Source organism: Carcharhinus amblyrhynchos, chromosome 6 (genome assembly GCF_965287045.1).
Source record: "Carcharhinus amblyrhynchos chromosome 6, sCarAmb.v2.hapA, whole genome shotgun sequence".
NCBI lineage: Eukaryota > Metazoa > Chordata > Chondrichthyes > Carcharhiniformes > Carcharhinidae > Carcharhinus > Carcharhinus amblyrhynchos.
Window position 1 is genome coordinate 74,803,592 of NC_137329.1, and position 24,501 is coordinate 74,828,092.

At 41.0% G+C, this 24,501-nt stretch overlaps 1 protein-coding gene across 10 annotated transcripts in view; it reads left to right on the top strand.

Annotated features, from left to right (window-relative positions):
• Positions 1-24,501, top strand: part of caprin2 (caprin family member 2) — a 69,319-nt gene that overhangs the window by 37,946 nt on the left and 6,872 nt on the right. For 5 of the 10 annotated variants that reach the window (XM_080190671.1, XM_080190673.1, XM_080190678.1 and 2 more), the window contains 3 exons: positions 10,561-10,655; positions 13,448-13,511; positions 17,230-18,116. In XM_080190671.1, coding sequence (XP_080046797.1) covers positions 10,561-10,655; positions 13,448-13,511; positions 17,230-17,819 — 749 coding nt within the window. In that variant the 3' untranslated portion in view covers positions 17,820-18,116. Of the gene's footprint in view, positions 1-10,560; positions 10,656-13,447; positions 13,512-17,229; positions 18,117-24,501 lie in introns of those variants that run through there. The other 5 variants (XM_080190672.1, XM_080190674.1, XM_080190681.1 and 2 more) reach the window with 3 other exon arrangements.

Sequence of the window (24,501 nt, forward strand, 5' to 3'; positions counted from 1 at the left end):
GAGGAAATTGTTGCATTAGGTAAGGGGTCAATGTCACCTCCTTTATTTGAGGAGGTAGGAGTGACGCTTGAGGATTATAAACCTATAGGTCCAGTGCTAATTGTGAGGACATTGCTGCAATTTGTTGTATATAATGAACATTTAAACATTCAAATCACATTTCTCCAAAATAATAATCTTTTTTTAAAGGATCCTGTCTCATTACCTAATTTTTGAATGATGCATCAGTGAGAATAAGTCTGATACAAAGTGGACTGCTGAAAGGCTTTCAGTCAGGTTCTCCACGCTTTTTTTCCATTTGTGAATCTGTTGGCTTGGAGAATCGGTTGGGGGATGGGAATGATGGATATGTACTCAAATAGGCAAGGTGCTAGTATAACTAGCTTTTCATACATGCATTGGGAGAAGAATGGAATCATACTTGTTTGCTAACAGCACTTGAATTGGAGTAACTGAAGCAGACATCAAAACTGGCAGGTAGCAGTCCAATTAAGTCATTGACTTTGGACCAGAAGCTGGGAGGTGTGGACTACCAGAGACACTCCAGTAGAAGTTGGTAAATCCCTGGACAGGTACAAAAATAAAGGCTAATGGAATTTGGACCTTGCTTCAAGTTGTGAAAGTGGTGCTACATTTCTAGCTCTGCATTCAGTCTTTTTTTATTGCTGTATTCAGTCATGGGCAGCAGACTCCGTCGAAATAATTGACCTTGGCAGGAATGAAAAGCAGACTCACCAGACTAATGAGTTGGACGTGCAGACTGTATAGAGGAAGCTTGAATGTGCTCCAGTATAGTGGGTTAAGGAATGATCTGACTGAGATGTAAAGGAGCAATAGGCAGAGAGATAATGTCCTCAGGAAAGCCTAGAAATAGGAGCAGAGGCTTAAATTAGAGCTCAGTAGTTCAGGAGTACTGGCAGAAAATTATTTTAAGTGGTGGGAAAATGCCATGCTTGTCACTGAAAACCTAATGGAGGCTAGGGATCGGTTGAGATTTTTAAAAGTTGAGGCTTGTAGAAGATTATTCAGGTTAATTGAACCAAGGTGGATGGACAGAATTGTGATCAGCTATGCTCTAATTGAAATGACCTTTTGAGGGCCTGAATGGGTTGCCCTGTCCCAAGAACAAAATAATTTGTTTTTGTGTAGAAACTAATATATAGCACTGTTCCATTCTCAGCAATTGTTTTCCTCATCTTTTAATGTGACTGTTTCTGTCTCTTGCTCACAACTGTTCCAAATTATTGCAATCTTAGTGCACATCTTAATCCAAATCTTAAGTTATGGGCTGAGTGCTTTGGTTCATGACAACTCCCTTCTGACTGCCAATGCTAGGATTGAGCCCCCCATACAAATTTATTGACATTCATGATGGCAGACTGGAGCTTTTCAGTTCTATAAATTTAATGAACTTCAGACCTGTTGATAGACTAGGGAGATTGGGGCACTATGTATTCAACCATATCGCAATGTGGAGGGGAAAAAAAAAATCTGGTCTCAGTTTATCCTTACAAGTGAATGTGGTGTACATTTGAATCGTACATGACTGAATAGAGCTGTTTCCTAGGTTGGTATCATAGCTTTCCTGTAAACAGAGCCTGGACTTTCTTATTCTTTGGGGATATGGGCATTACTGGCTAGACCAGCATTTGTTGTCCTTCCTAAATTGCCATTGAAGATGTTGGTGCTAGGTCACCACCTTGAGTTGCTGCATCCCAGTTGTGCAGGTACATTAACAATGCTATTACAAAGGGATGTCCACTATTTTGACAGTGAAGAAACAGCAATAGAATTCCAGGTCTGGATGGTGAGTAATTTGGAGGATAACTTGATGCTAGGTGTTTCCCATTGAGTCTTCCAGATGGTAGTGATCACTGGATTGGAAGATGCTGTTGGAGGAGGCTTGGCAAGTTGTGCTGCATGCTGCTGCTATTGTGCTTTGGTGGATGGGGTGCCAAACAACAGGCTGCTTTGTCCTGGATAGTGTTGAGCTGCTTGAATGTAAACAGAGCCGGGTGGAGATTTTTCTATTACACTCCTGACTTGTATCTTGTGGATGGTATGCAGGGTAGTGAGTTACACTCCCAGAACTCCCAATCTCCCTGCTCTTGTAGCCAGTTTTTATGCCTAGTCATTGGTAAGCTTCAGGATACGGATTATGGGGGTAGGTGATGGCATGTTCCTGAATGTTAGATTCTCAATTTGTTAGGAACAGTCATTGCCTGGCCCTTGTGGCAAATTGCCATGTTTTAGCCCAAGTCTGAATGTTGTCCATCTCCTCCTGTTGCACATTGTCACTAAACTGCTTCAGTATTTGAGTCATGAATGCTGCTGAACATGGTGCAATATCCTCATTTCTGGTCTTCAAGTGGAGAGAAGATCATTGAAGCAGCTGATGGTTTGGTCCAGAACAGAAGAACATAAGAAATAGGAGCAGGAGTAGGCCATCTAGCCCTTCGAGCCTGCCCCGCCATTCAATAAGATCATGGCTGATCTGTCGTGGCTCAGTTCCACTTTCCCGCCCTCTCCCCATAACCCTTAATCCCCTCTCTTATCAAGAACCCATCAACCCGCTTCTTAAAAATATTTAGCGAGGCAGCCTCCACCACTTCAACGGGCAGAGAATTCCAGAGATTCACCACCCTTTGAGTGAAGAAGTTCCTCCTCAACTCCGTTCTAAACCGCCTCCCCCTTATCTTGAGGCTGTGCCCCCTAGTCCTACTGTCTTTTTTGAGCGGGAAGAGTCTCTCCACCTCTATCCTATCCATCCCATTCATCATCTTGTACGTCTCAATGAGATCTCCCCTCATTCTTCTAAACTCTAACGAGTACAAGCCTAGTTTATTCAGCCTCTCCTCATAGCTCAATCCCCTCAACTCCGGTATCAGCCTAGTAAACCTCCTCTGCACTCCCTCCAGGGCCAAAATATCCTTGCGCAGGTGCGGTGCCCAAAACTGCACACAGTACTCCAGCTGCGGCCTCACCAATGCCCTATACAGCTGCAGCAAGACCTCCTACTTTTATATTCAATCCCCCTCGCTATGAAGGCCAGCATCCCATTCGCCTTCCTGACCACCTGCAAGCTGGGTTTTTGCGACTCATGAACAAGGACCCCGAGGTCCCTCTGCACTGTCGCCTGCTGCAGTTTTTCGCCACGTAAGTAATAGTCCTTCCTACCATTCTTCCTACCAAAGTGGACCACCTCACACTTGCCAACATTAAATTCCATTTGCCATTTCCTGGCCCATTCGCCCAGCCTATCTAGATCCTTCTGCAGACTCTCCACACCCTCCGCACAATTTGCCTTTCCCCCAATCTTGGTGTCATCAGGAATTCCTGCAGGGTTTGAAACATCCCTAATAGTTGTTCAAGCTTCTAAATTGTGGTGAATACTTTCTCCACCTGCTACAACAGCCAGATTAGAACACGGATTACTTGGCAGACAAACAACCATCTTTTAATAATGAAGGGAAACCAAAGGCAATAAATCAAGGCATCAAACTCCAGTATATTGAGGTGTTTAGAAAGGAGTCCAGCTATCCTGAAACTACAGGTCTAAATGCTGAAAAGCTATTGGGGAAGTTGTGGTTGGAACCACATTTTGCAAGATGAGACCTAAGGTAGAAAAGAACATTACCAAAGTTTTATTAAACAAGTATCTAATTTGACAAGATTGGGTACATTGATTAACTTGCTAAACTTCAATTTAAATGAGTAAGAATTTGTATTTGGTACCACTTGCCATATAGAGCAAAAAAAGCTTTCCTGCAGTTAAGGTGAGCCCTTAAATGTGAAAAGTGATGAATAGCAAGCTGTTTTTTTTATTAGAACCATCAGACCTCTTCCTATATGGGTTGGGAGGGAACAGTAAATTTCATTAGTTTTGAATTGGAAATTGTTCAACAGATTGCAGAGTTTTCATAGTGGCAACATTACCAAACAAGACTTGCATCCAGATCTCAAAGTATCAGCACAATTTAGGCAGATATTCTTGTGCCCACTTGGAGAGCTAAATTCAACTATCCCAAAATAGAGAAAAGGGGAGGTAGTGGGCCCACTAGAAACAAAGATGCAAGTAGTTAATTGATGCAGCTACTTGTCCTCTTGTAAATGAGAACTAGTAAGTGTGTACTCCAGTATGCCTTCTCAATTTATCTGATGCTATCAAGACTGGAACTCACCTTGCCTGCCCATGTAGGCCACAGTCAGTCACAGCTCAGGTGGAGATGTGTGCAGTTGTAGATCTAGTTGGCTTTACAATGTGGACAAAGATCAATTCACTTTGGGGCTGCCTGTATTCTTTGAAGTTGTGATCTCACTGGAGATGATACTCCAGGTATCTGTGGTGTAAGTGCCATATTTTCCTGAGGCCTGCCTGAATCTTTGTCTACCTTGGAGTTCTGTATGAATACTTTATCTTCTGGAGATTTTTAGTCACAGTACATATTCACTCCCATCTGAGCTGAGTTCTTTAGGTGCTTAAATATCTAGAATTGAAGCACTTGTGTTGGGCTTTTTGACCAGATTCCTGTGATGTTACAAATGCATAGTGTGGAACCTGTCTAACTGCTTATGTCTGGAATAGGTAGTTGTATCTCTCCAGGCAGAGGGTAGGTATGACCACAGCTATTATAACACATTGTCAACCCTAAAGGATGCACATCACTTTAGCCACCTCAATCTCCAGAAATATCAGCATTTCATAAGTGAAGTGGCAAATAGATGTACAATAGCTTTTGTACACAGCAAGTTTTGTAATTCATTTAATCTCTCTTGCATAAATGTGCAAATGCTGAGCTTGCTCTCTCAATTCTGTTTGCCGCTTCGCTGTCAATGCAGACATTTCTGGAGAGGTGATTGATGCTATCTACAGTCTTCAGTGTTATTAATAGTTATAATGTTGGCATATAATCCAGAATTGTGGAGAATGTTCATCCTTAAACTGATTAGTGCCCATAGTCATCCACTTTTCAAAAACAGTCTCATGATCCACAAATACCATGATTGGTATACATAAGGCCACAAATAATTAGTAAACAACTCCTGTCATTTTTTAAATTGAGGATTAAATTAGCCACAGGTTGGAGATTGGCATCTGTCCTGAATTGGATGTTTGTTTATTCCATCAGATGCCTCATTGACTGCAAAGAATGAGTACAGATCATGACCCATCCTTGCTTCATACTGCTTGTGTCAAAGGGGTCAGTGTATTTACCACAGTCAGCAATCATTGTAAGCTGTTACATTGGAGTTCCAGCAGAACGTCAAATTTAGCTAAAGACTTGATGATTTCTGTTTCATGTGTCAAAGGCCTTTGTCAGATTCATAGGCACAGTAGATTCTCACCTGTGCCATATTTGTCACCAGTGACCCTGCTTTTTCTGAAGCTACTTTAACATTCAGAAGATGTTCTACTATGTAGCTTAACAGTTTTGAGGAGGACATGATAAAATCATCATAGTAAAATTCCTCTTTGGTTGTAACAATTGTGGCAACTATGAACTCCTGGGGAATGGCCACATTGAGTTTGGCTAACTGGACTGTCCCAAATTAGTAGGTCTTTCCTAAGATCCTGTCTGTGCCAACGCAAGGATATTTTGGCCTTGGAGGGAGTGCAGAGGAGGTTTACTAGGCTGATACCGGAGTTGAGGGGGTTGAGCTATGAGGAGAGGCTGAATAAACTAGGCTTGTACTCGTTAGAGTTTAGAAGAATGAGGGGAGATCTCATTGAGACGTATAAGATGATGAATGGGATGGATAGGATAGAGATGGAGAGACTCTTCCTGCTCAGAAAGGACAGTAGGACTAGGGGGCACAGCCTCAAGATAAAGGGGGGGTGGTTTAGAACAGAGTTGAGGAGGAACTTCTTCACTCAAAGGGTGGTGAATCTCTGGAATGCTCTGCCCCTTGAGGTGGTGGAGGCTGCCTCGCTAAATATTTTTAAGACGCGGGTTGATGGGTTTTTGATAAGTGAGGGGATTGAGGGCGGGAAAGTGGAACTGAGCCATGACAGATCAGCCATGATCTTATTGAATGGCGGGGCAGGCTCGAAGGGCTAGATGGCCTACTCCTCCTATTTCTTATGTTCTTAATGGCCTGGAAAACCAACCTGGTTTCCAGTCCAGGCTTTAGCAATTGGGCCAGTCCAGAAGCTCATCAGTATTGTGCCATGTAAGGTGGATGGGTGGTCAAGCACATATAAATGCTCAGCCCAATGCTGTTGTGTTTCCCCAACAGTGCTAAAAATAGGTGAGCAGCCAAGGGAAAGGAACATGTGTTGTCCAGGACTTTATGGAAATGTTGTGCTGATTAGTGTAGTCTTGAAGTTCTCTGGCTTGTTTGGCCCTTGCATCCCATGCAGCCTCTGCAGGTTCCTTTTTCACTTTGCTGGGATTTCTTAACAGTGGGTGTATCTTTGGTTTTCAGCCAGGCTGAAATTGTCTAACAGCAGTTCATAGAACATAGAACACTACAGCACAAACAGGCCCTTCGGCCCACGAGTTGTGCCGATCACATCAACACCTATCTATAACCCCCAATCCCATAAAACCCCATATACTCATCCAGAAGTCTTTTAAAAGACCCCAGCGGGTTCGCCTCCACCACCACTGACCGCAGCCGATTCCACTCACTCACCACCCTCCTGAGTGAACAACTTACCCCTAACATCACTTCTGTACTTTCCTCCCCGCACCTTCAATCTGTGTCCTCTCGTAGCGACCATTTCAACCCGGGGAAATAGCCTCTGAGAATTCACCCTATCCATTCCTCTCAACATTTTATAAACCTCTATCAGGTCGCCTCTCAACCTTCGTCTCTCCAGGGAAAAGAGACCCAGCTCCCTCAACCTAACTTCATACGGCATGCCTCCCAGTCCAAGCAACATCCTTGTAAATCTCCTCTGTACCCTTTCAATAGCTTCTACGTCTTTCCTATAGTGAGGCGACCAGAACTGCGCACAGTACTCCAAATGAGGCCTGACAAGGGTCTTATAAAGTTGCAGCATTACCTCCCGACTCCTAAACTCAATCCCTCGATTAATGAAGGCCAGTACACCATACGCCTTCTTGACCACCTCTTCCACCTGCGAGGCCGATTTAAGAGTCCTGTGGACCCAGACCCCAAGATCCTTCTGCTCTTCAACACTACTAAGACTCCTGCCCATAGAGTTCCTGGATGACTTTTCCACAAACCAATCTTGGTGTCTTTTCTGACCATGCCATTCAACATAACTTGAATTTATTTTCAAAGGCCATTGTTCTCAGAACCTGAAGGACCCCAATTTCTGAAGTCTAACTTTTGATGGGATGTTGCTCTTTTTAGGTGAGGGGCTAAATTTTCATATGTAGCATCCTGTGGTCTGAGGAGCATTCCCTGTTGATCATATCTCTTGCTGCTCTGGGAGGTGGTGATTACATCAGTCTCCCAGTGTTTACATATTGAGTGCATCTGTGTAACATTGTCTTCAGTTATCGACTTTCCAGCAGGTGTAAAGACTCTGAATCATACCATTGCTGTTGCATTTCTCCACACCTTGATATCCACCCACCCCCCCCCACCCCCCAAGCACTACCCCCCAAGTCTGATGGTCTGCTTCTACCCCTCCAGAGTCCTCATCAGTGAGCTTGGCCTCCTGTGGAGTATTTGCTTTGTCAAGGCCTCGTAGAGTTTAACCAATCCTGTCGATGTCAAGGACCATTGTTTGTTTGGATGTATTTATTGCTATATATTTATCCATCTTGATTATGACAGTTCTTTGTGGCTCTATGGAAAGTGTTCATACTCTTAAGCAAGACTTGATAGAAAAACTGACCCCCTTATGCTCTGGGTGACAGAAGAACATGCAGCCTGTAGAGAGCTGACCCTCCTACATGAGTTTTGCTCAAGACAAGTGGACGACTTTTGGTGGAGTGGTTGTGTCCCTATCTCTGGGCCCTACATTAGAACTTGTTAGCCACAGAAGGAGCATTTGTGATCTGGTTCAACAGACTGAATCAGCTCAGGAAATCTTCCACCTTTATTGTGTATGTGCTCCTTTCTCCAAAGGAGGGAGAAGAGTATCTTGGAAGATGGACTTGTATAAATACAATATTAACTGGCAGTTCTTGTTTTATTACAACTTCATGCCAACCAGAGCAGTTCTGCATTGGAGTAAGGAGAACTGCTTTATCAGAGTTCTGGTTTCTTCTTGGCTCACTTGATCTAGTATAATGGCTGGTTGAACCATGAACATGTGTATTTCAAGATATAACTAAAAGTTGGTAAGGTGTGCACACACAGTTGATAAAAATGGTGATGGATTGTGCTCAACCAACCTCATGGTTCTGCATATCATTTTTTTTTTGTGGCTTCCTAAGCTGAGATGACTGGAGATATGGTTGACTGCAGCATCTTCTGTCCCTGTGTTGATGGGCCTTTATAGTTGTCTGCATCAGTGCTGCAGTGTTTTCAGTACCATGAAGGTACTGTGACATTCCCTCTGCCTTATCTGGCAAGGCAGCAGATTTTGCCCTGAGGGTTTTGGTGGCATTCTCCCTCATGCACCAGCCCAGGTGCCACCATCCCTTAAGTTGCCTGTGAATAGACCCAGTCACTGCCATGCTATGCACAAATGGCTTATGTAGAGACAGGTAAGAAGTGTTTGTCTCTGACTGGGAACAGATATTTATCTAGCTCTGAAGTATGATGTAGTTGACTCCTACAGTAGGGACTACCTCTGCACACCATATGCATGTATTTACTCTTTTTAGTAATACCTATCTTAGGCAGAATTTTTTAATATTGAAAATTGCAGTCTGAGTGTAGCAAATTTGGAGTCACTGAAATTTCAGTCATGGCTTCAATTTGATCCAGGGACAAGACTAACTCTGGACAACCATTGTTTTTAATAGCCATGGTACTCATACCTTCAAGTCATTTGATTTAAACACTCTGTTATCCCTAACCAGCCTGGTATTGTGTGTATTTTACACTTCTTTGGTATTAGAGTTGTAAAGATTGATTATCCATCACGTGTAATCATCTCTGCTCGCCAACTCCTGGACAATACAATAGGTTTGATTTTGTTATTGTTACATGTATTAGTATAAGTGAAAAGTGTTTTGTGCAGTTTACAGATAAAGCATACTGTATATAGAGGAGGGAGTGTAGCATTAGTCACAGCTAGGGTGTAGAGATCAATTTAGAGGTACATCCATCCAAAAGTTTGGCAGCAGGGAAGAAGCTGAGTCGATTGGTATGTGTCCTCAGACTTCTATCTTTTTTTTTTGCTGATGGAAGGTGGAAGAGAGTATGTCCGGAGTGTGTGGGGTCCTTAATCATGCTGGTTACTTTTTCCAAGGCAGCAGAAAGTGTAGGCAGTGTCAATGGATGGGAGGCTGGTTTGAGTGATAGACTGAACTTTGTTCATGACCCTTTAATTTTTTTTGCTGTCTTGGACCAAGTAGGAGCTGCACCAAGCTGTGATGCAACCACAGAATGCTTTGTGGTGCATCTGTCAAAGTTGAGAGTCAGTGATGTGCCCAACTTCCTTGGTCTCCTGAGAAAGTAGAGATGTTGGCGGGTCACCTTGTAGCATTGACAATCTGTCCGGGTCCCTCCATACCAATGTCCAGGATGGATCTGGACGCTTAAAAATTTAGAAACGCTCAACCATTTCTACCTCACCTCCTGTCAACATTGACAGGGTTGGTTAAACTCTATGGACATGTCCTCTCTGACGCTTCCTGAAGTCAGACTATTAAGATACCTATTGAATGCATTGTACCATTAAACTGAATCGGAGCTTTGCCAGTTCATGGCTGCTGCCTGGAAAGATGTAAATTTTTAAAACCTTGAGGCACAAGTGGCAAAAACATAGGAAATGATCTGTCTTGAATTTGGGTTTGACTGCACTGTGCAGTGGAGAATGTTTTCAAGCTTTCAGCTGCTCTGTTGGTTGCAGAAATGTGGATATAATGTGCTAGTGTAGATTTTTTAACTTTTTCTCTAATCTTCAACATTTTTTTTATCTTGTTTGCAAATTGCTATCACCTTTTGTACAGCTTTTAGTTCTGTTTTTTAATTCTTTTTTTTGAAACACAACTCTTCCAGGTTGGGCCACTCTAGTGGATATAGTTTTCAATGCTTGTTTTTAAGTGTGCTGTTATGAAAAATTGAAACCCAGAAGCAACTACCAACAGAGACCTGAATCTGCTTTTTATAGCATGATTACTCAACAAACAGGTCAAACTCTGTTCTGATGAAATGATTCAATATTTGGTCTGTCTTTTCTGCTCAACTGTGGGCAAGTTAATCAGGTTATTATGGGATAGGTTTAATGGCTTAAACAATTCTGTAGCCTTGGGACATTGGGTATTTGGTGAACTGACCCATAGGCAGCTGGTGGATAAATAAACATCAGTTCAATAAATCTGAAAAATGTTTGGCGTCTATTACTGGGACCTGTCAAATAATGCTGATATCTTGATGTTGCTTTTGCACACTTGCATCAAGTCTGCTGCATTCTGTTTTAATGAAAGTCTAATGCTAATAAGCTTGTGATGGTCTTTCATCACCCAGGATTTGATGGCTACAGAGGAATTCCCATTCCTGGCAATGGAACATATGGACCCTTTCCAAATAGAGAGTACCCTGGGATGCCATATACTCAGAGGGTAAGGATACAGTATGTTATCTTGAAAATTTCCATTAAATTTAGTTCAAAATTCTCTGCCACCTTGATTCTTGAGCACACTGGCTTCATTTTCTTTAGCTAGTTTTAAGAGGAAGTTTCATGAAGAGAAATGTGAATCTTGTGGCAATTATTTTTGATTAGTAGCTGTTTAATTTTAAATCAGTGTTGTAAAAGTAACTTATTGACGACAAGGTAGATTCTGAGAGCCCCCTTGGAGGAGGGGGTATATAGATCTCTGGGGCACAGTTACAGATTAATTGTATGAAGACGGGTGAAGGAATTTTAGTGTTAATCTTTGTTGTATTACAGCATGTAGAAACTGGGAACACATTGTCAGGCTGTCTGACAAGTGAGTCGAGGATTATTGATGGCAGGCAGGAGTGGAGTTGAGGCACAATAGCGATCAAACCAACCATCTTATTTAATGGTGGAGCAGGCTTGAACAGTCAAATAGCCTTTTCCTTGGATTGTCTTTTTCCTCTTGAGACAGAAGACAGGCTTCATTTTGGTTTTCATAGTAATCTTATGAACCTTGGGCTTTTTTCTCATTGGCTTTGAAACTTAAAGCATAAATTTTATTGCTAATAAAGACTGTGGTTAACCTAGCTCACCATGGAATCTGTTCTGCCATTTCATAAGATTATGGCTGAACTGTGACCTAACACTGCATCCTGCCTTTGCCTTTGTATCCTTTAATATCTTTGGATGATGAATCTACCAATCATTGACTTAAGAATTGATCCACCATTAACTTCCTAGAAGTGTCCTTTTTGAAAGGCCTGGCTTTAATTTTTAGATTCTATTTAACTTTGAAAAGTTGAGGATCTGGGGTAGAGAGATCTACTCCCATCCGTTCCCATATCTTAGATCAAATTACAACTTAACTATTTAAATTCTAGGGAATACAGCCATATTTTGTTTAATCTCATGAGAGAACTGTCAGTGAGAAATTGGACTTCCAAGGACTAAGTCCAAGATCAAAATTTCGTTTATCTAAGGTTTGCTGTCTAGAAAGGCTCACACTTGCATTTCATGATGCAGTTTGTTGACTAATTGTTGCAACCAGTCTCTAGTTTAACAATAAACCCAAGCAGACACCATTGACTGAGAGCAAGGAAGATTCCTGCTCAGCAAAGTGACACCCCTCTGCACTAGGCTTCTGGCAACAGATTAGTAACTTTTTCTAGGGGAAAAACCCCACTGTGGGAACAGATGAAAGTGATGCACAAGATGGTCTAGGTACAAGAAGAGAAACATCAAGTAATGAGGTAAACTGGACCTCGGGGATTGCCATATGATGCAAATCAAACTGAATTCCAGTGATAGGAGTGGTGTGGTCTGAGCAAGTGTAGACAACCTGGTATTTTGTGCAAATTCATGAGGTACTTGATGGAGACCAAAATATTTGGCCTTAAGGGGAGAAGAACTTGTTTCTCGGAAGCAATGCCTTTTAAAGATTGCGTCTTGAGCAGTATTGCAGCTGCAGTGTACATCACCAAATCTGTGCCCTCCTGATCTCCTTTCATGATGGTCTGGAAATTATCCTAGTTCTAACCATATGGTTACGTGTAACTTCTACTTTGCCACCAATAGCTACTTTGATTTATTATTGTCACACGTATTAACATAGTGAAAAGTATTATTTCTTGTGTGCGACACAAAGCATTCTGTTCATAGAGAAAGAAACGAGAATGTAGTGTTACAGTCAAAGCTAGGATGTAGAGAAAGATCAAGTTAATGCAAGGTAAGTCCAGTCAAAAGTCTGACAGCAGCAGGGAAGAAGCTGTTCTTGAGTCAGTTGGTACGTGACCTCAGACTTTTACCTTCCTCTTGATGGAAGAGGGCGGAAGAGAATGTCCAGGGCACGTGGGGCCCTTTAATTATTCTGCCTGCTTCGCTGATGCAGTGGGGAAGTGTAGACCATCAGTGGAAGGGAGGCTGATTTGCGTGATGGGTTACAATTTTTGTAGTGCCTTGTGATCTTGGGCAGAGCAGGAGCTATACCAAGCTGATACAATCAGAAAGAATGCTTTCTATGATGCATCAGTAGAAGTTGGTGAGAGTTGTAGCTGACATGACAAATTTCCTTAGTCTTCTAAGAAAGTAGAGGCATTGATGGACTTCCTTAACTATAGTTTGGCATGGGGGGGACCAGGACAGTTGTTGATCTGGACACCTAAAAACTTAACTCTCGACCCTTTCTACTTCGTCCCTGTTGATGTAGATGGGGCATGTTCTTTAAGCTTCCTGAAGTCGATGACCATTTTTTTTTTTTGTTGACATTGAAGGAGAGATTATTGCTGCACCAGTTTACCAGATTTTGTATCCTGTTCCTGTATTCTGTTTCGTTGTTGTTTGAGATCTGACCCACTATGGTGGTGTGGTCAGCAAACTGGAAAATTTGAAGGGGAGGGGAATTTGGCTGCACAGTCATAGCTGTATAGATGTTTAGCTGCTTGGCTGCCAAGTTCTGGACTTGTCCCTCTCACTACTTTTTAAAAACCTACTACTTTGACCAAGCTTTGGTCACGTCCCAGGTGCTTCAGTGTCAAATTTGTATACTGTTTTATTACAGAAAACAAAATTCTAACAGTGAGCTGAGATTCCATCAAATGATTTTTGTGCTGATGAATGTAGGATGTGGTGCAGAGATTAGCTAGATATAGCTGATAGGATATCCTCTGGTTCTTCAAATTGTAACTGATCTGTCAGTATTTGGATGCCTTGATCCTCATGTTTGTATTTAATTGGGCTGATGTCTGCACTTTGCAGGAGTCTGGTTACCAGCAGAACTACAAGCGTGGTGGAGTTGGACCTCGGGGGACCATGAGAGGAGGTAATTATCTAAAATCATATTTTATACTTGGGATCACTAATGTTTAGGATCCATTTTCTTGAGTAGCTTATTGATGTCCAAACCCTGAAAGATTAATATTTTAAACATTAACCAAATGGTATAATAATACTAAAAGTCTTCCAAGTTGTTTGCTAGCTCTTTCTGGACTCTGCATTCTTTTTATCCTTGCTACCACCCTACTCTGACTTTTAGCCAAGTCCTCACCAGGCATTGCACCAAAATGCATTGTGCAGTGCAAGTCACCCATGGACATTATGGTATGAGCTACATTGTGAGGTCATGCATGAGATGCAAGTGCCTTCTAGAAATTGGCAAAGTAAGATGCTCATTGCAAAAAAAAACTATCATTCGTAGTGATCCCTTTGCATTGTTTTCTTAATCCTAGCTTGAGGTCAGTCTGGTTTGGATCTGATTTGCATGTGCCACAGTCCTATTCTGCACAGCAGCAATGAAACATGTTGACACTGGCTGAATTGGAGGCATAGCTGCATTTTTATAGCTTCTGAAGTTTTATTTTCTGGTCAATCAACATGGAATTTATTTCCAGACTCCAATTTGACCAAATATTTAAAGCTTCCTGAAACGTTTTTTAAAAACTTGTAGTCCTAGTTGTGTTAGGCCAATCTGATTTACCCCCACCCCCTCCCTGGAATTAGGAAAATAAATGCTGGATCAAGTAGCATAATTTCTCCATGTGCACTCTTTGGGAACTATTGGACCATATTGTAATTTTGCAGACAGATCTTGAGTCTGTTAACACAAGTCCTTATTAGCTTCCATTTGCTTGCATCCCATAAAGGGTATTTCTGCTCAATAGGAAATGGTTTGGAATGTTTGTACAGAGATTTGTCTTGGTGCCATCTACTCTTGGGTGTCCAAGTTTTCTGTTTGGCTGGCAACATGCTGGTCAGTGAAGTGTAGTCTGAATAACTAGTCAGATATAGAGTTGTACTTCCAATATTTACTATCTTCTTTCTAGGAACCAACTCCAGTTGAGTTGTGGCTCATCTCCTGTAATCCTTGGGCTGAATTTTAGGAGGATTGCTTTAAATTTGACACTTAATATTTGACGTCTTGCTGCTGTTCCCATACTTCAAAATACTGGTGTGTTGATGCCAACTCTCTGCTTTAAAAACTGTGCATTAAGTGGCACAGATGCTCTGCAGCAGTTTGCTCTCTTGCTTTTAAAGCAACTTCTACAATGCTTCCTGCTTCAGGAGCATATTGTTCCTAGAATTTAAGATTTTCTGCCTCCATGTTGAAGCATCTTTGAGCAAATAAGTACAGGAATAACAGTGGCTGCATTTAATCTTCAGGGCTCTTGGCCAGCTTTAGATTTGCCCACCAGCAATCTATTTACTGACCAGTGTTCAGTTTTTCACTTATCTTGGTGTTTCTCTGCTGCCCATGCAATTTGAAGCATTGAGCTCCGATCAGTACTAGTCTACTGGCACCGTTGTTTAAGGATGAAATGTCCAAATTTCTCTAGAGCTGGTCTAATTGTTCTAATGTGACTTAATAGTCAATCCTGCTACTTGTGCAGATGCCCAATGGTTGACCTTTCTACCAGTATACATCTGTTTCCTCTAATTTTGAGGCCCATGGTTACCCCTCCAACAAGATGTAGAGATATTCTTGCTGCTTATTAGCATGCCCCTGAAATGGGGGAAGATCTTTGGCAACAAGTGCAGTATCACAGGAGGATTCTGACTAGTTAAAAGCTTTGGCATTCTATGTTACTGCTCTGAAGATGGATGTTTGTTCATGTGTTGCAACTGGGCTGCTGGCTGGCTGATTTTGTATGATTTGTGCATTTAACTGAACTTGTTCGCAGCACAAGCTTTTCCTAACTTCTGGTATTTTGACATGAAGTTTGGACATCTTCATACCTGTATGGATGTGTTCATAGAAAAGTGACCTAACACTCCTCTCATAGAGGACTTCAAATCCATTCTGCAAGTGCCAGTCAGAAGGGGTCTTCCCTAAGTCCCCTTAAATAGCACAGATTTTTCTTTGTAGCATTTCAACTGATAGTCATGGTTGTTTCTGTATGCATGCATCGAAATGTCCTTACTGAAATAGCTTTTGGTGTTGGACCTGCAGCTCATTTAACATTTAGCCTCTGACCCCAAACTCCTGTCATTTTAAGTATTGTGTAGTTACTTTCTTTTGCTCCACTTTTGTGTGAGCACTTCCTTTTTTTTTGGAGGGTCAAACTCTAAAGAGAACTAGCTACACGGAGTTTGAAATCATCTCTAACATAAGAAAAGTAATGTTTTGGTAGTATAGGATGGTGGATCCGTACCAAGGAAAGGAATTTGATTTAATTTAAATGAGACCCTCACCTATTTCTCCGTCATTTTTAATCCTTAATAGTGGTATTACTTTTTGCATTTGTTCTAAACCTGTAGCTGATGGTCTGAAGACTGAGTACCCCTGGAGGAATCTTGGGCTTTGTTTCCAGTAGGTGATATGAAATTGATCTGCAGCATTCCTGATTGAGGCTCAGAATGATGCATGTTTTGTTTTAGACTCATGACTGAGCATAAGTCATACCATTTAAGACTAAATGCACTTCAATTTGAACAAGATAAATTAACTAATTTCTTGAAGCAAACTACAAGCTTAATCTTCTGACTTGATTAGCTGGTCAATTTGGGTCACTGAAGATTGCCTAATTTGAATGAAGGGTGCCTGAACTGATCCTTTTTGTAAAGGAGGCAAATGGCACTATTTTGACCTGAATTGAACCTTTTTCAAGTGGATTGCTCACTTGTATTGTGACCCTTGATTAAACTCCAATACAGTGCTGGTTTCTGGAAACCTGTGCCTTGCTTAAATAAAAAATTTCAAGTTGATTGCTGTCCAAGGTCACATTAGGGTTTTCTCCAGTTCCTGGAGAGAATGAGAATTTCTTCTGACCTTAAGTTGCTTTTGTTTGCCTTTTCAAAAGTTAATTATACATTCACCATTTATCTGGACATTTAAAAATCCCCCCCCCCCCCCCCCCTGTTGAATTAGTGACATGCTCAAGTAAGAGCATTTTGTCAATCCAAGTAGCTAATTCCTTTTGGAAGTTGACATCTCATCAAGGGAGTTGACTGTTCAGGGCATTGTCCAACAGTGTTCTTGTCTAGCAAAAAGTACTTTGCTTTCCTGCTTTGTGTGGAGTTTGGCCCTGTACTAATTGGGCACCATTTTTTGTGTTGACTTCTCCTAGATGGAAGTTTTTTACTGAATAGTGACCTTGAAAGAAATTGCTCCTCACGTCCTACTTTTGCCTGTTCAATGTTTGTGTAAAACATCATTCTGCAGATTCACCATCTTTTTTCACATGTCTTTTCAACCCTTTGATGTAAATATTAATGTGTCCAATAGTGTGGCTGTTCTAAAATTATCCAATATAAAACCATTAAGAAGTAACTTGACTTTGAATTTGTAGAATGATGCAGGGAGCAAACCATAAACAAGGGGTTCTTAAAATTGTTCTTTTTCTAGTTTCAAAAATGATTTATCATGTGGGGGAGTTGCTTTTGTTTCTGGAAGTTGTGATAGAAATGGCTTCTAATGTCTGGAGTTAGCAATCATGTTTTGTGGGGGTGGTGGGTGAAAGGGTGGAAATTCTCGGGGTTGCACTTTTTAGATTGGAATGTAATATTGCCTTGTCGAGCAGAATGGGAAATTTTTCAACCTTTAGCAGGTCCTAATTACTCAACTGCAGGGTGGAGCGATTCATCTCAGATGAACAGTCCAGAGCAAGACAGTGAGCACTTCAACAGTGGGGATTCTGGACAAGGAGACTCGCGAAGCATTACTCCAGTGGATATGCCAGTGTCCAGCCAAGCTGCCACCATCTTGCCAGTACATGTCTACCCTCTCCCTCAGCAGATGAGAGTGGCCTTCTCCACAGCAAGGACCTCTAACTTTACCCCTGGATCTCTGGACCAGCCCATTATCTTTGACCTTCTGCTCAATAACCTTGGAGAAACATTTGACTTTCAGTTGGGGCGTTTTACCTGCCCTGTGAATGGCACCTATGTCTTCATCTTTCACATGCTGAAGCTGGCTGTGAATGTGCCGCTCTATGTAAACCTGATGAAGAACGATGAAGTCTTGTGCTCAGCTTATGCCAATGATGGGGCCCCAGATCATGAGACTGCTAGCAACCATGCTGTTCTTCAGCTGTTCCAGGGTGATCAGATCTGGCTGCGATTGCACAGAGGTGCCATCTATGGTAGCAGCTGGAAGTACTCTACCTTTTCTGGCTACCTCTTGTATCAGGACTGAAAAATAAATGTGCTTTAATAGCTAAAATGCTTTGCACTCTGATCACTGTATCAAGGGTCACTGAAGTGAGTTGCCAGCAATGACATGTTAAATTGTTGTAGTGGTTTTTTCTGGAGTTTGGATTTGCACTGAGTTTGGATTTGCACTGACTGGGCACTTTAACCTGTGATGCCTTGCTGGTAGAGCTGTGAATATATTCTGTTACAGAATGTTACGACTTGCACTTGTCAGTCAAAGACAATTTGTGTGACTGTTCAAATGGATAGACTCCCTTAGCAAGATATCCTGCTATTTACAATGCCTCATGGTGCCTCAATAAAGATATTCTGCACTTTGGTTGGTTGGTGTTTTGAATGAAGTGAAGCTACCAAATCTTGTGCATTAAGAATTCTGGAGTTGACAACTCTGCAAATGTTAGGTGAAATATTTGCTTTCTGCAAAAGGTCAGCACTTTGTCAGTCATAAACTTCCCACTTTACATCTTTTCACATCTCCTGACTTTCCACCCTTCTCCATGTATTTTTCCCCTCCTTCTCCTGAGAATCAACCTAACTTTCTTTACCAATTTGAGTATAAAGTTTTTAGCATGATTCCTAACTACTGGGGTGCTCATTTGCCACATTGGGTCAAGATTTGCACTCAAGGGCTCCAAAAGCAGTTTACAAAATGAGTTCCCAATTGAAATTTGAGAAATTTATTTTCTCTTCTCACCACCTTGTCCATGACTCAAATTTGCAGAAGCTATGAACCAGGACCAAAGATTCCTACTTTTAAATTTTCATTGGGCATTTTTTTCCTAAAGAATACTTTGCACACTAAGTCTAAACAGTCGCCCTGCCACAGCCTTTTGCTAAAGCTATACTTGGTGCTTTGTATATTCAAACTGTTCAAAAGGACAGCAATCCAGATCGGGTCACCTGTACAAACAACTGAATACCAAATCTAAGATGTTCAATGGAAAGTTTCTTCAAGAGCTCATTTTGTTTGAAGATGCTGTATTCTCAATTGGAATGGCAAATGTTACTTTCCTAGAAGTTAGTTGAGGGGAAGTGGAAATTCAGTCCTTATCAAAGAGCAACAGTTGAGGTTGGTTTGAGTGGCTTCCTGCCTACTGTCATGAACCTATTTCAGCCAAGTCTCTTTGCAACTTTAATTTTGACACATTTCAACCTTGTTTTGGTATAGGGCATTTTATCAATTCTACAGAAGGTTTGGGATGTCATTTACCATGCTCTGGGGGGGAAAAAAAAGAATTCCCCACCTTGTTGATTCATAATCTTGATTTGGTTCCTTTGTTTGCTTTTCTATCTTGTTCTACCATTTTCCTGTGACCTTTTTATAGTCAGCACCAGCAGGGATGGACTTTTTTCTAAGAATGAGACTCAATGTAGATCATGGTATTGAAGCATTTTACAGATGCTTAATTTTCCTGTCTTCTATTTGGGCAGTGCATCCCTGGGCATTAGGTTTTCTTTCAATAATCCTCGTCCTAATGACATTTTTGATTAAACGGTTCCATGGAGTAGGAACTTCCAGGTATGTTTTACATATTAATAGCAAATGAGCATTAATTTTTCAGTGCAGGTCCATCCCAGACCTGTTTTTTGTAGAAAATCTGAAAGGAATCTCCCATCTTCAAGTTTGTAACCTGTTCTTATCTATTGATTTCGTCTAATTGCACTTTTTTTTATTTGAAGGATTCTTTTGACCAAAGGTGGTTGAGCTCTTTTCTGCAGGAAAGCATTGGGATCCATTTCTTGAACAAACCACAAGTTGGGGGCCAAAATGAGTGAAATAACTGCAGTCACTAGTTGTTGCTCCCTTTTTTAAACTTCACCCATACAAGCACTTTATTTGTCACTGCATCCTATCTTGTTCATTTTGCAGGTTACCTCACCATCTTTGTATTTAGGAGAATTGACACTTTTATCCCTCTTTAGGTCTTCAGTACAGCCCTGAATGATAGATTTATTTTTGCACTAGTTGATAGCAAATCTGTCACTAATTCATCAGCTATTGAAGATGCAATTAGGATTATAGCTGGAACCAACTGGCCATAATGTCTGTCCAAATGGATTGTTGCCTATATGGGCTGGTGCAACCTTGGCATTAGGTGATGGAAATAAACAGGCTGGTAACTAAAAAGACCTGTCACAGACTAATCTAGTGTGAGCATTGAGTTGGCACACATCTGTTAGTAGGTTTGTCTTGATTGCATCATTCATTGCAGTCCTCCAACATTTGAGTTTTTGCATAAGATTTAAATATCTAGTTCCAGCTCAGTTAAGAACTTGTCAAGAATGACACATCCAGCTCAATTAATGAACATCTATATGGCTGGTTATTTTTCTGCTCCTCCACCCTCATTTTTAGGATTTGTACCCAAAGTTCCAATGTTGTAACATCTTTCCCTAAGAACACATCAGGGATTAGTGACGGATTATGCTGAAGTGCTCCGGCCACTGCAACACTACTGTCCCCCTTTTCAGCAATTCTGTTCAGTTATCCAGATTCAATAAAAAGTCCCCCTCCTGCAAGAAACATTCCTGTCAAGGATACTCACCTGAAAACCTTCAGGTTTTCATTGAAGTTCTGCTCTGATCTAGTTGTGAAAGGCTGTCTTGGTTCTGGTGAAGTAGGCTTGCAGCTACAATGTAATGATGTATTGTAGGGTATTCACCTTTTAGGATAGCCTGCAAATCAAACGGAACTATTTGTTCAGCTTTACAGTGTTTGGACCAAATAAGCTAATTTGAGTGACTGGTAGAATCCATATTCTCCCACTGAGATACCAGTGCTCCTTCTCCACTGCAGTTGTTTCTTTAGTTGTGGATTTGATGTCAATCTGTACTTGCATCTAGTGCTAACACCAACTTGCTTTCTAGTTGATATGCCTGGGGAATCTACTGTTTTTTTTTGTTAACAGATGAGCATGGAGAATTTTGGGTAGATCTAGTAGACCAATTTGCTTCAGCCATTCGACTGCCAACATAATGGGAGGACTCACTTTGTAGAAACATTATGGTGACATTGTCTTGATGCAGCTGTGCTACTGCTGTAGACTAAAGAGCTGTTCTGATGTGCAAGCCTTAAGCAGCCCACCCCATACTGTGGTGCATGTACAGTTTTTAGTGTCAGTTAAATACTGACAATGTTTCTGTTCCCAGAGCTATAGATTCATCTCTGCCTGACAGAGATTTTTGGTTTGTTCACAACTGTGGTATTGCATTTGACCTGGTGATGTGCTTGCAACCAAATTCATGCTATACTAAGACCACCTGCTTCTACCAATGTGACATTACTTGACTTCATCTCTGTCTAAGCTCATCTGCTGAAGCTCTACCCCTTCATTACTGTTCCAACACGCTCCTGACCTTCCATAAGCATGAGGTCATCTGAAATGCTGCAGCCTGTGTTTTCACCCACTAAATCTCAATCTCCTAAACCCTATGCTTACTGATCTGCAATTGGCTCTTGATCAAGCAACACCTTGACTTAAAATTTATTCATTTTTGATTTTCAAATTCTTCCAGGGTCTTGGCCTTTCCCATCCTATCTCTCTATCTCCAAGTACACAACTTTCAGAACTCTGCTACTCAATCTGGTCTCTTGAGCATTCCTAATTTTTATATTTGCTCCACCATTGGGTCCAAGACACCTGCCCCCCGCCAAAGGAGTTGCCTACTTCACTTTGGCATCCCTTAACCTAGTTCTTGGTTAAGCTTTTGACTATCTTGACCTAATAACTTGTAATGGCTTGGTGTCAAACTGTTTTAAAATGCTCCCGTGAAGCACTTAGAATGCTTTATCACATTTAAGGCTGTAAGACAAATGGTTGCTTAGCCTAGCTAATGATTTTTGTCTTTAACATGAGCCAGTGAACAAAGCTGCCACTTGACCTTTTTTTTCTATTGATTCACTGTTTGAGTCTATTCCTTAGTCTGATATTCTGTTTTTGATCATTCTCTCAATTTTGAACCTGTTGCAGTGTAGTGGACTTGCACAATCACTAAGGATGTGACTTTTTTTGTGCCATTCAATACATACCCTCATTCAGCTGCCTAGATTTGAATTCTCTCCCTAAAGCAGCCACCTTCACCTCCAAACCCCATGCATTTTTTCCTTCACCTTTTTTTGAAGACTATTTTTGACTAAACTTCTATGGTAGTGCCAAATTCTGTTTTAACACTTTATGAAGTACCCTGTTTTACAGTGCTCAAGGTGTGAATATATAAATGCCACTTGTATTCCTAGTTTGTGTGGAGTTGTAATCCTGGTGATTGCAACAGTAGCATCCCTCGCAAAAAAAAAATTAAATGTTTTGGTGGTTAAAATATTATCCATAACACTATATATTGTGGTGAAAATTTGGTTGTGTTCATGTACATACATCAATCTGAAATGAAGTTCAAATTATGTGAAATTCACTTTGGGTTGGAGTGCTATGATTAATTCCAATGAACTGGAGGCAGGGCAAGGCTTGTCATCTCTAAAAGACTCCCAACTCTAATCAACAAGATTACGTTTCCAGGAAATGCAGTGAATGGAGGAAAATTATATAATAAAGTTTGATTATTTCTCCAGGAACAAGTATAAGGTGTGTGTATTGCTTTATGGTAAAGGTTCCCACCTCAACCTTAGGGAATCCATCTATAAATGGGTGTAAAGTGCTTAAATGTACATTCCTATTTGTCTCCAACTTGCTTAATCTAGAATACATCTGCTGTACAATAGCTCTAACATTGGGCACTATGTAACCTTCCTGACTCCCTATAATGCAAATGAGACAAAGCAGCCACTGTGAACAGATTCAGTTTGGATTTTCCTATGCTACATAGCTAAATTATTGGACAAATGAGGTGGAATATGCCTTGGCAGGAGAGAAAGAATTAAAAAAAAAACTTGGCTAAGAAGAGGCTGAAGGTCCATCTACCCAGTGTAAAAATTTTTAGAATGAGATGATTGCATCAAAACAACTTTACAGGGCTTTGCAGTGTTGAGGTAGGGGATAGCCTCTGAATAAGAGGGAGGCCATTTCAGACTATGATTGAAAAGCAATGTGCTGAATCTTTGAAATTCTACCCTAGATGACTATGGAAACTCAGCCATTGAGTATGTTCAAGACTGATATGTTAAATATGGGGATAGCGTGAGAAAATGGTATTGTGGAACATGGGAACGGTGTTTGAGGTTGGCAGTCAGCCAGAATCTATTTGAATAGCAGGTCAGGTTCAAGAAGCTAAATGGCCTAGTCCTATTTCCTGTTTATATTTCCTGTTTATATTTCCCCTTGAAGGGAGATATAACTGAATCAATATTCTCTACTGAAAGGATGTTGGTGTGAGACAAAATAGTGTGAAACAAATCTATTTTATGTAGATTTAATTGTTATTCATATAGTTGTGCCATATGCCTGATTACATCAATCCTTGGTCATATTTGATCACTACCTACTAATGAAGGAATTGAAAAAATTAAAATATTGTAACTAAAAATTTCAAATTCTTCAAAGTGACAAGCGTGTGCACCTAAGCCATGCTGTGTTGCTATCACTACAGTTTTATACAGCACTTCCTTGAAGCTGTTCCCTGCCTGGTCAATGCTTTGTAACTGCAAAAAGAAATCTAAGAGCTTCAATAATATCAAGCACATCCACAATCAATAACCTGCTCTGAAAACTCTGCTCACAGGTTGACAGCTGTGAAAAATTCTACCACAGCAGCTGAGACAATCCAGAACATTCTAGCAATAACGTTCTAAATGAAACTAATCTAAACTTTTTTTGTCAATTTGCCCCATCACCTGCTATTTTATTTTTCCTCTGGATCTAGTTTCACCAAAAAAAAATCAAGTTTTGTTGAAATTTGCCCATTAGCTTTTAAGCCTTACTGTTTAGGCAAACTGGTGAAAATATTATCTCTGAAGATGGATGGGGCAGAAGACATAGAAGCAGAATTAGGCCACTCTGCCCATCAAGTCTGCTTGCTATTCAATCATAGCTGATATTTTTCTCGTTCCCCATTCTCCTACCTTTTCCCCATAACCCCTGACTCCCTTTCTAATCAAGAACTTATCTGTTTCTGTCTTCAAGATACTCTGAGCTGGCCTCCACAGACTTCTACAGCAAAGAGTACCACAGATTCACCACTCATTGCCTGAAAATTCTTTCTCATCTGTTTTAAAGGATCCTTCCTTTAGCCTGAGGTTGTGCCCTCTGGTTCTAGTTTTTCCTACTAGTGGAAACATCCTCTCAGACGCAATAAACAAAGCAAAAGGGAAATAGAATAAATTTCTTCAAAGCACCAACATATCTAACAGGTGAACTGGTGCTGATGCACAATGGTTGCCTTGAAATGTTAACCCATTCTCTGCAGTCATTGCCTGATCTGCTAAGTTTTTACAGAATTTTCTGTTTTTATTTTGTTTCCATCATCTGGTGTGTCTTGCTTTTTCACAAAGCAGGTGGAATTTGGGATATGGTACTGCTATTGATTTGACTTAGGCCAGAATTCGCAGGCTGTTCGTGCTAGTGGGATTCTCTGGTTCTGCCAGCAGTGAGTTTCACAGTGACGTGGGGTGACATCAATGGCAAATTGTATTGACAGTGGCAGGACCTGAGTATCCCGCCACCAGTGAACAGCACTCCACTTCCCACTGCTGAGAATCTCACCCCTAGTGTCTA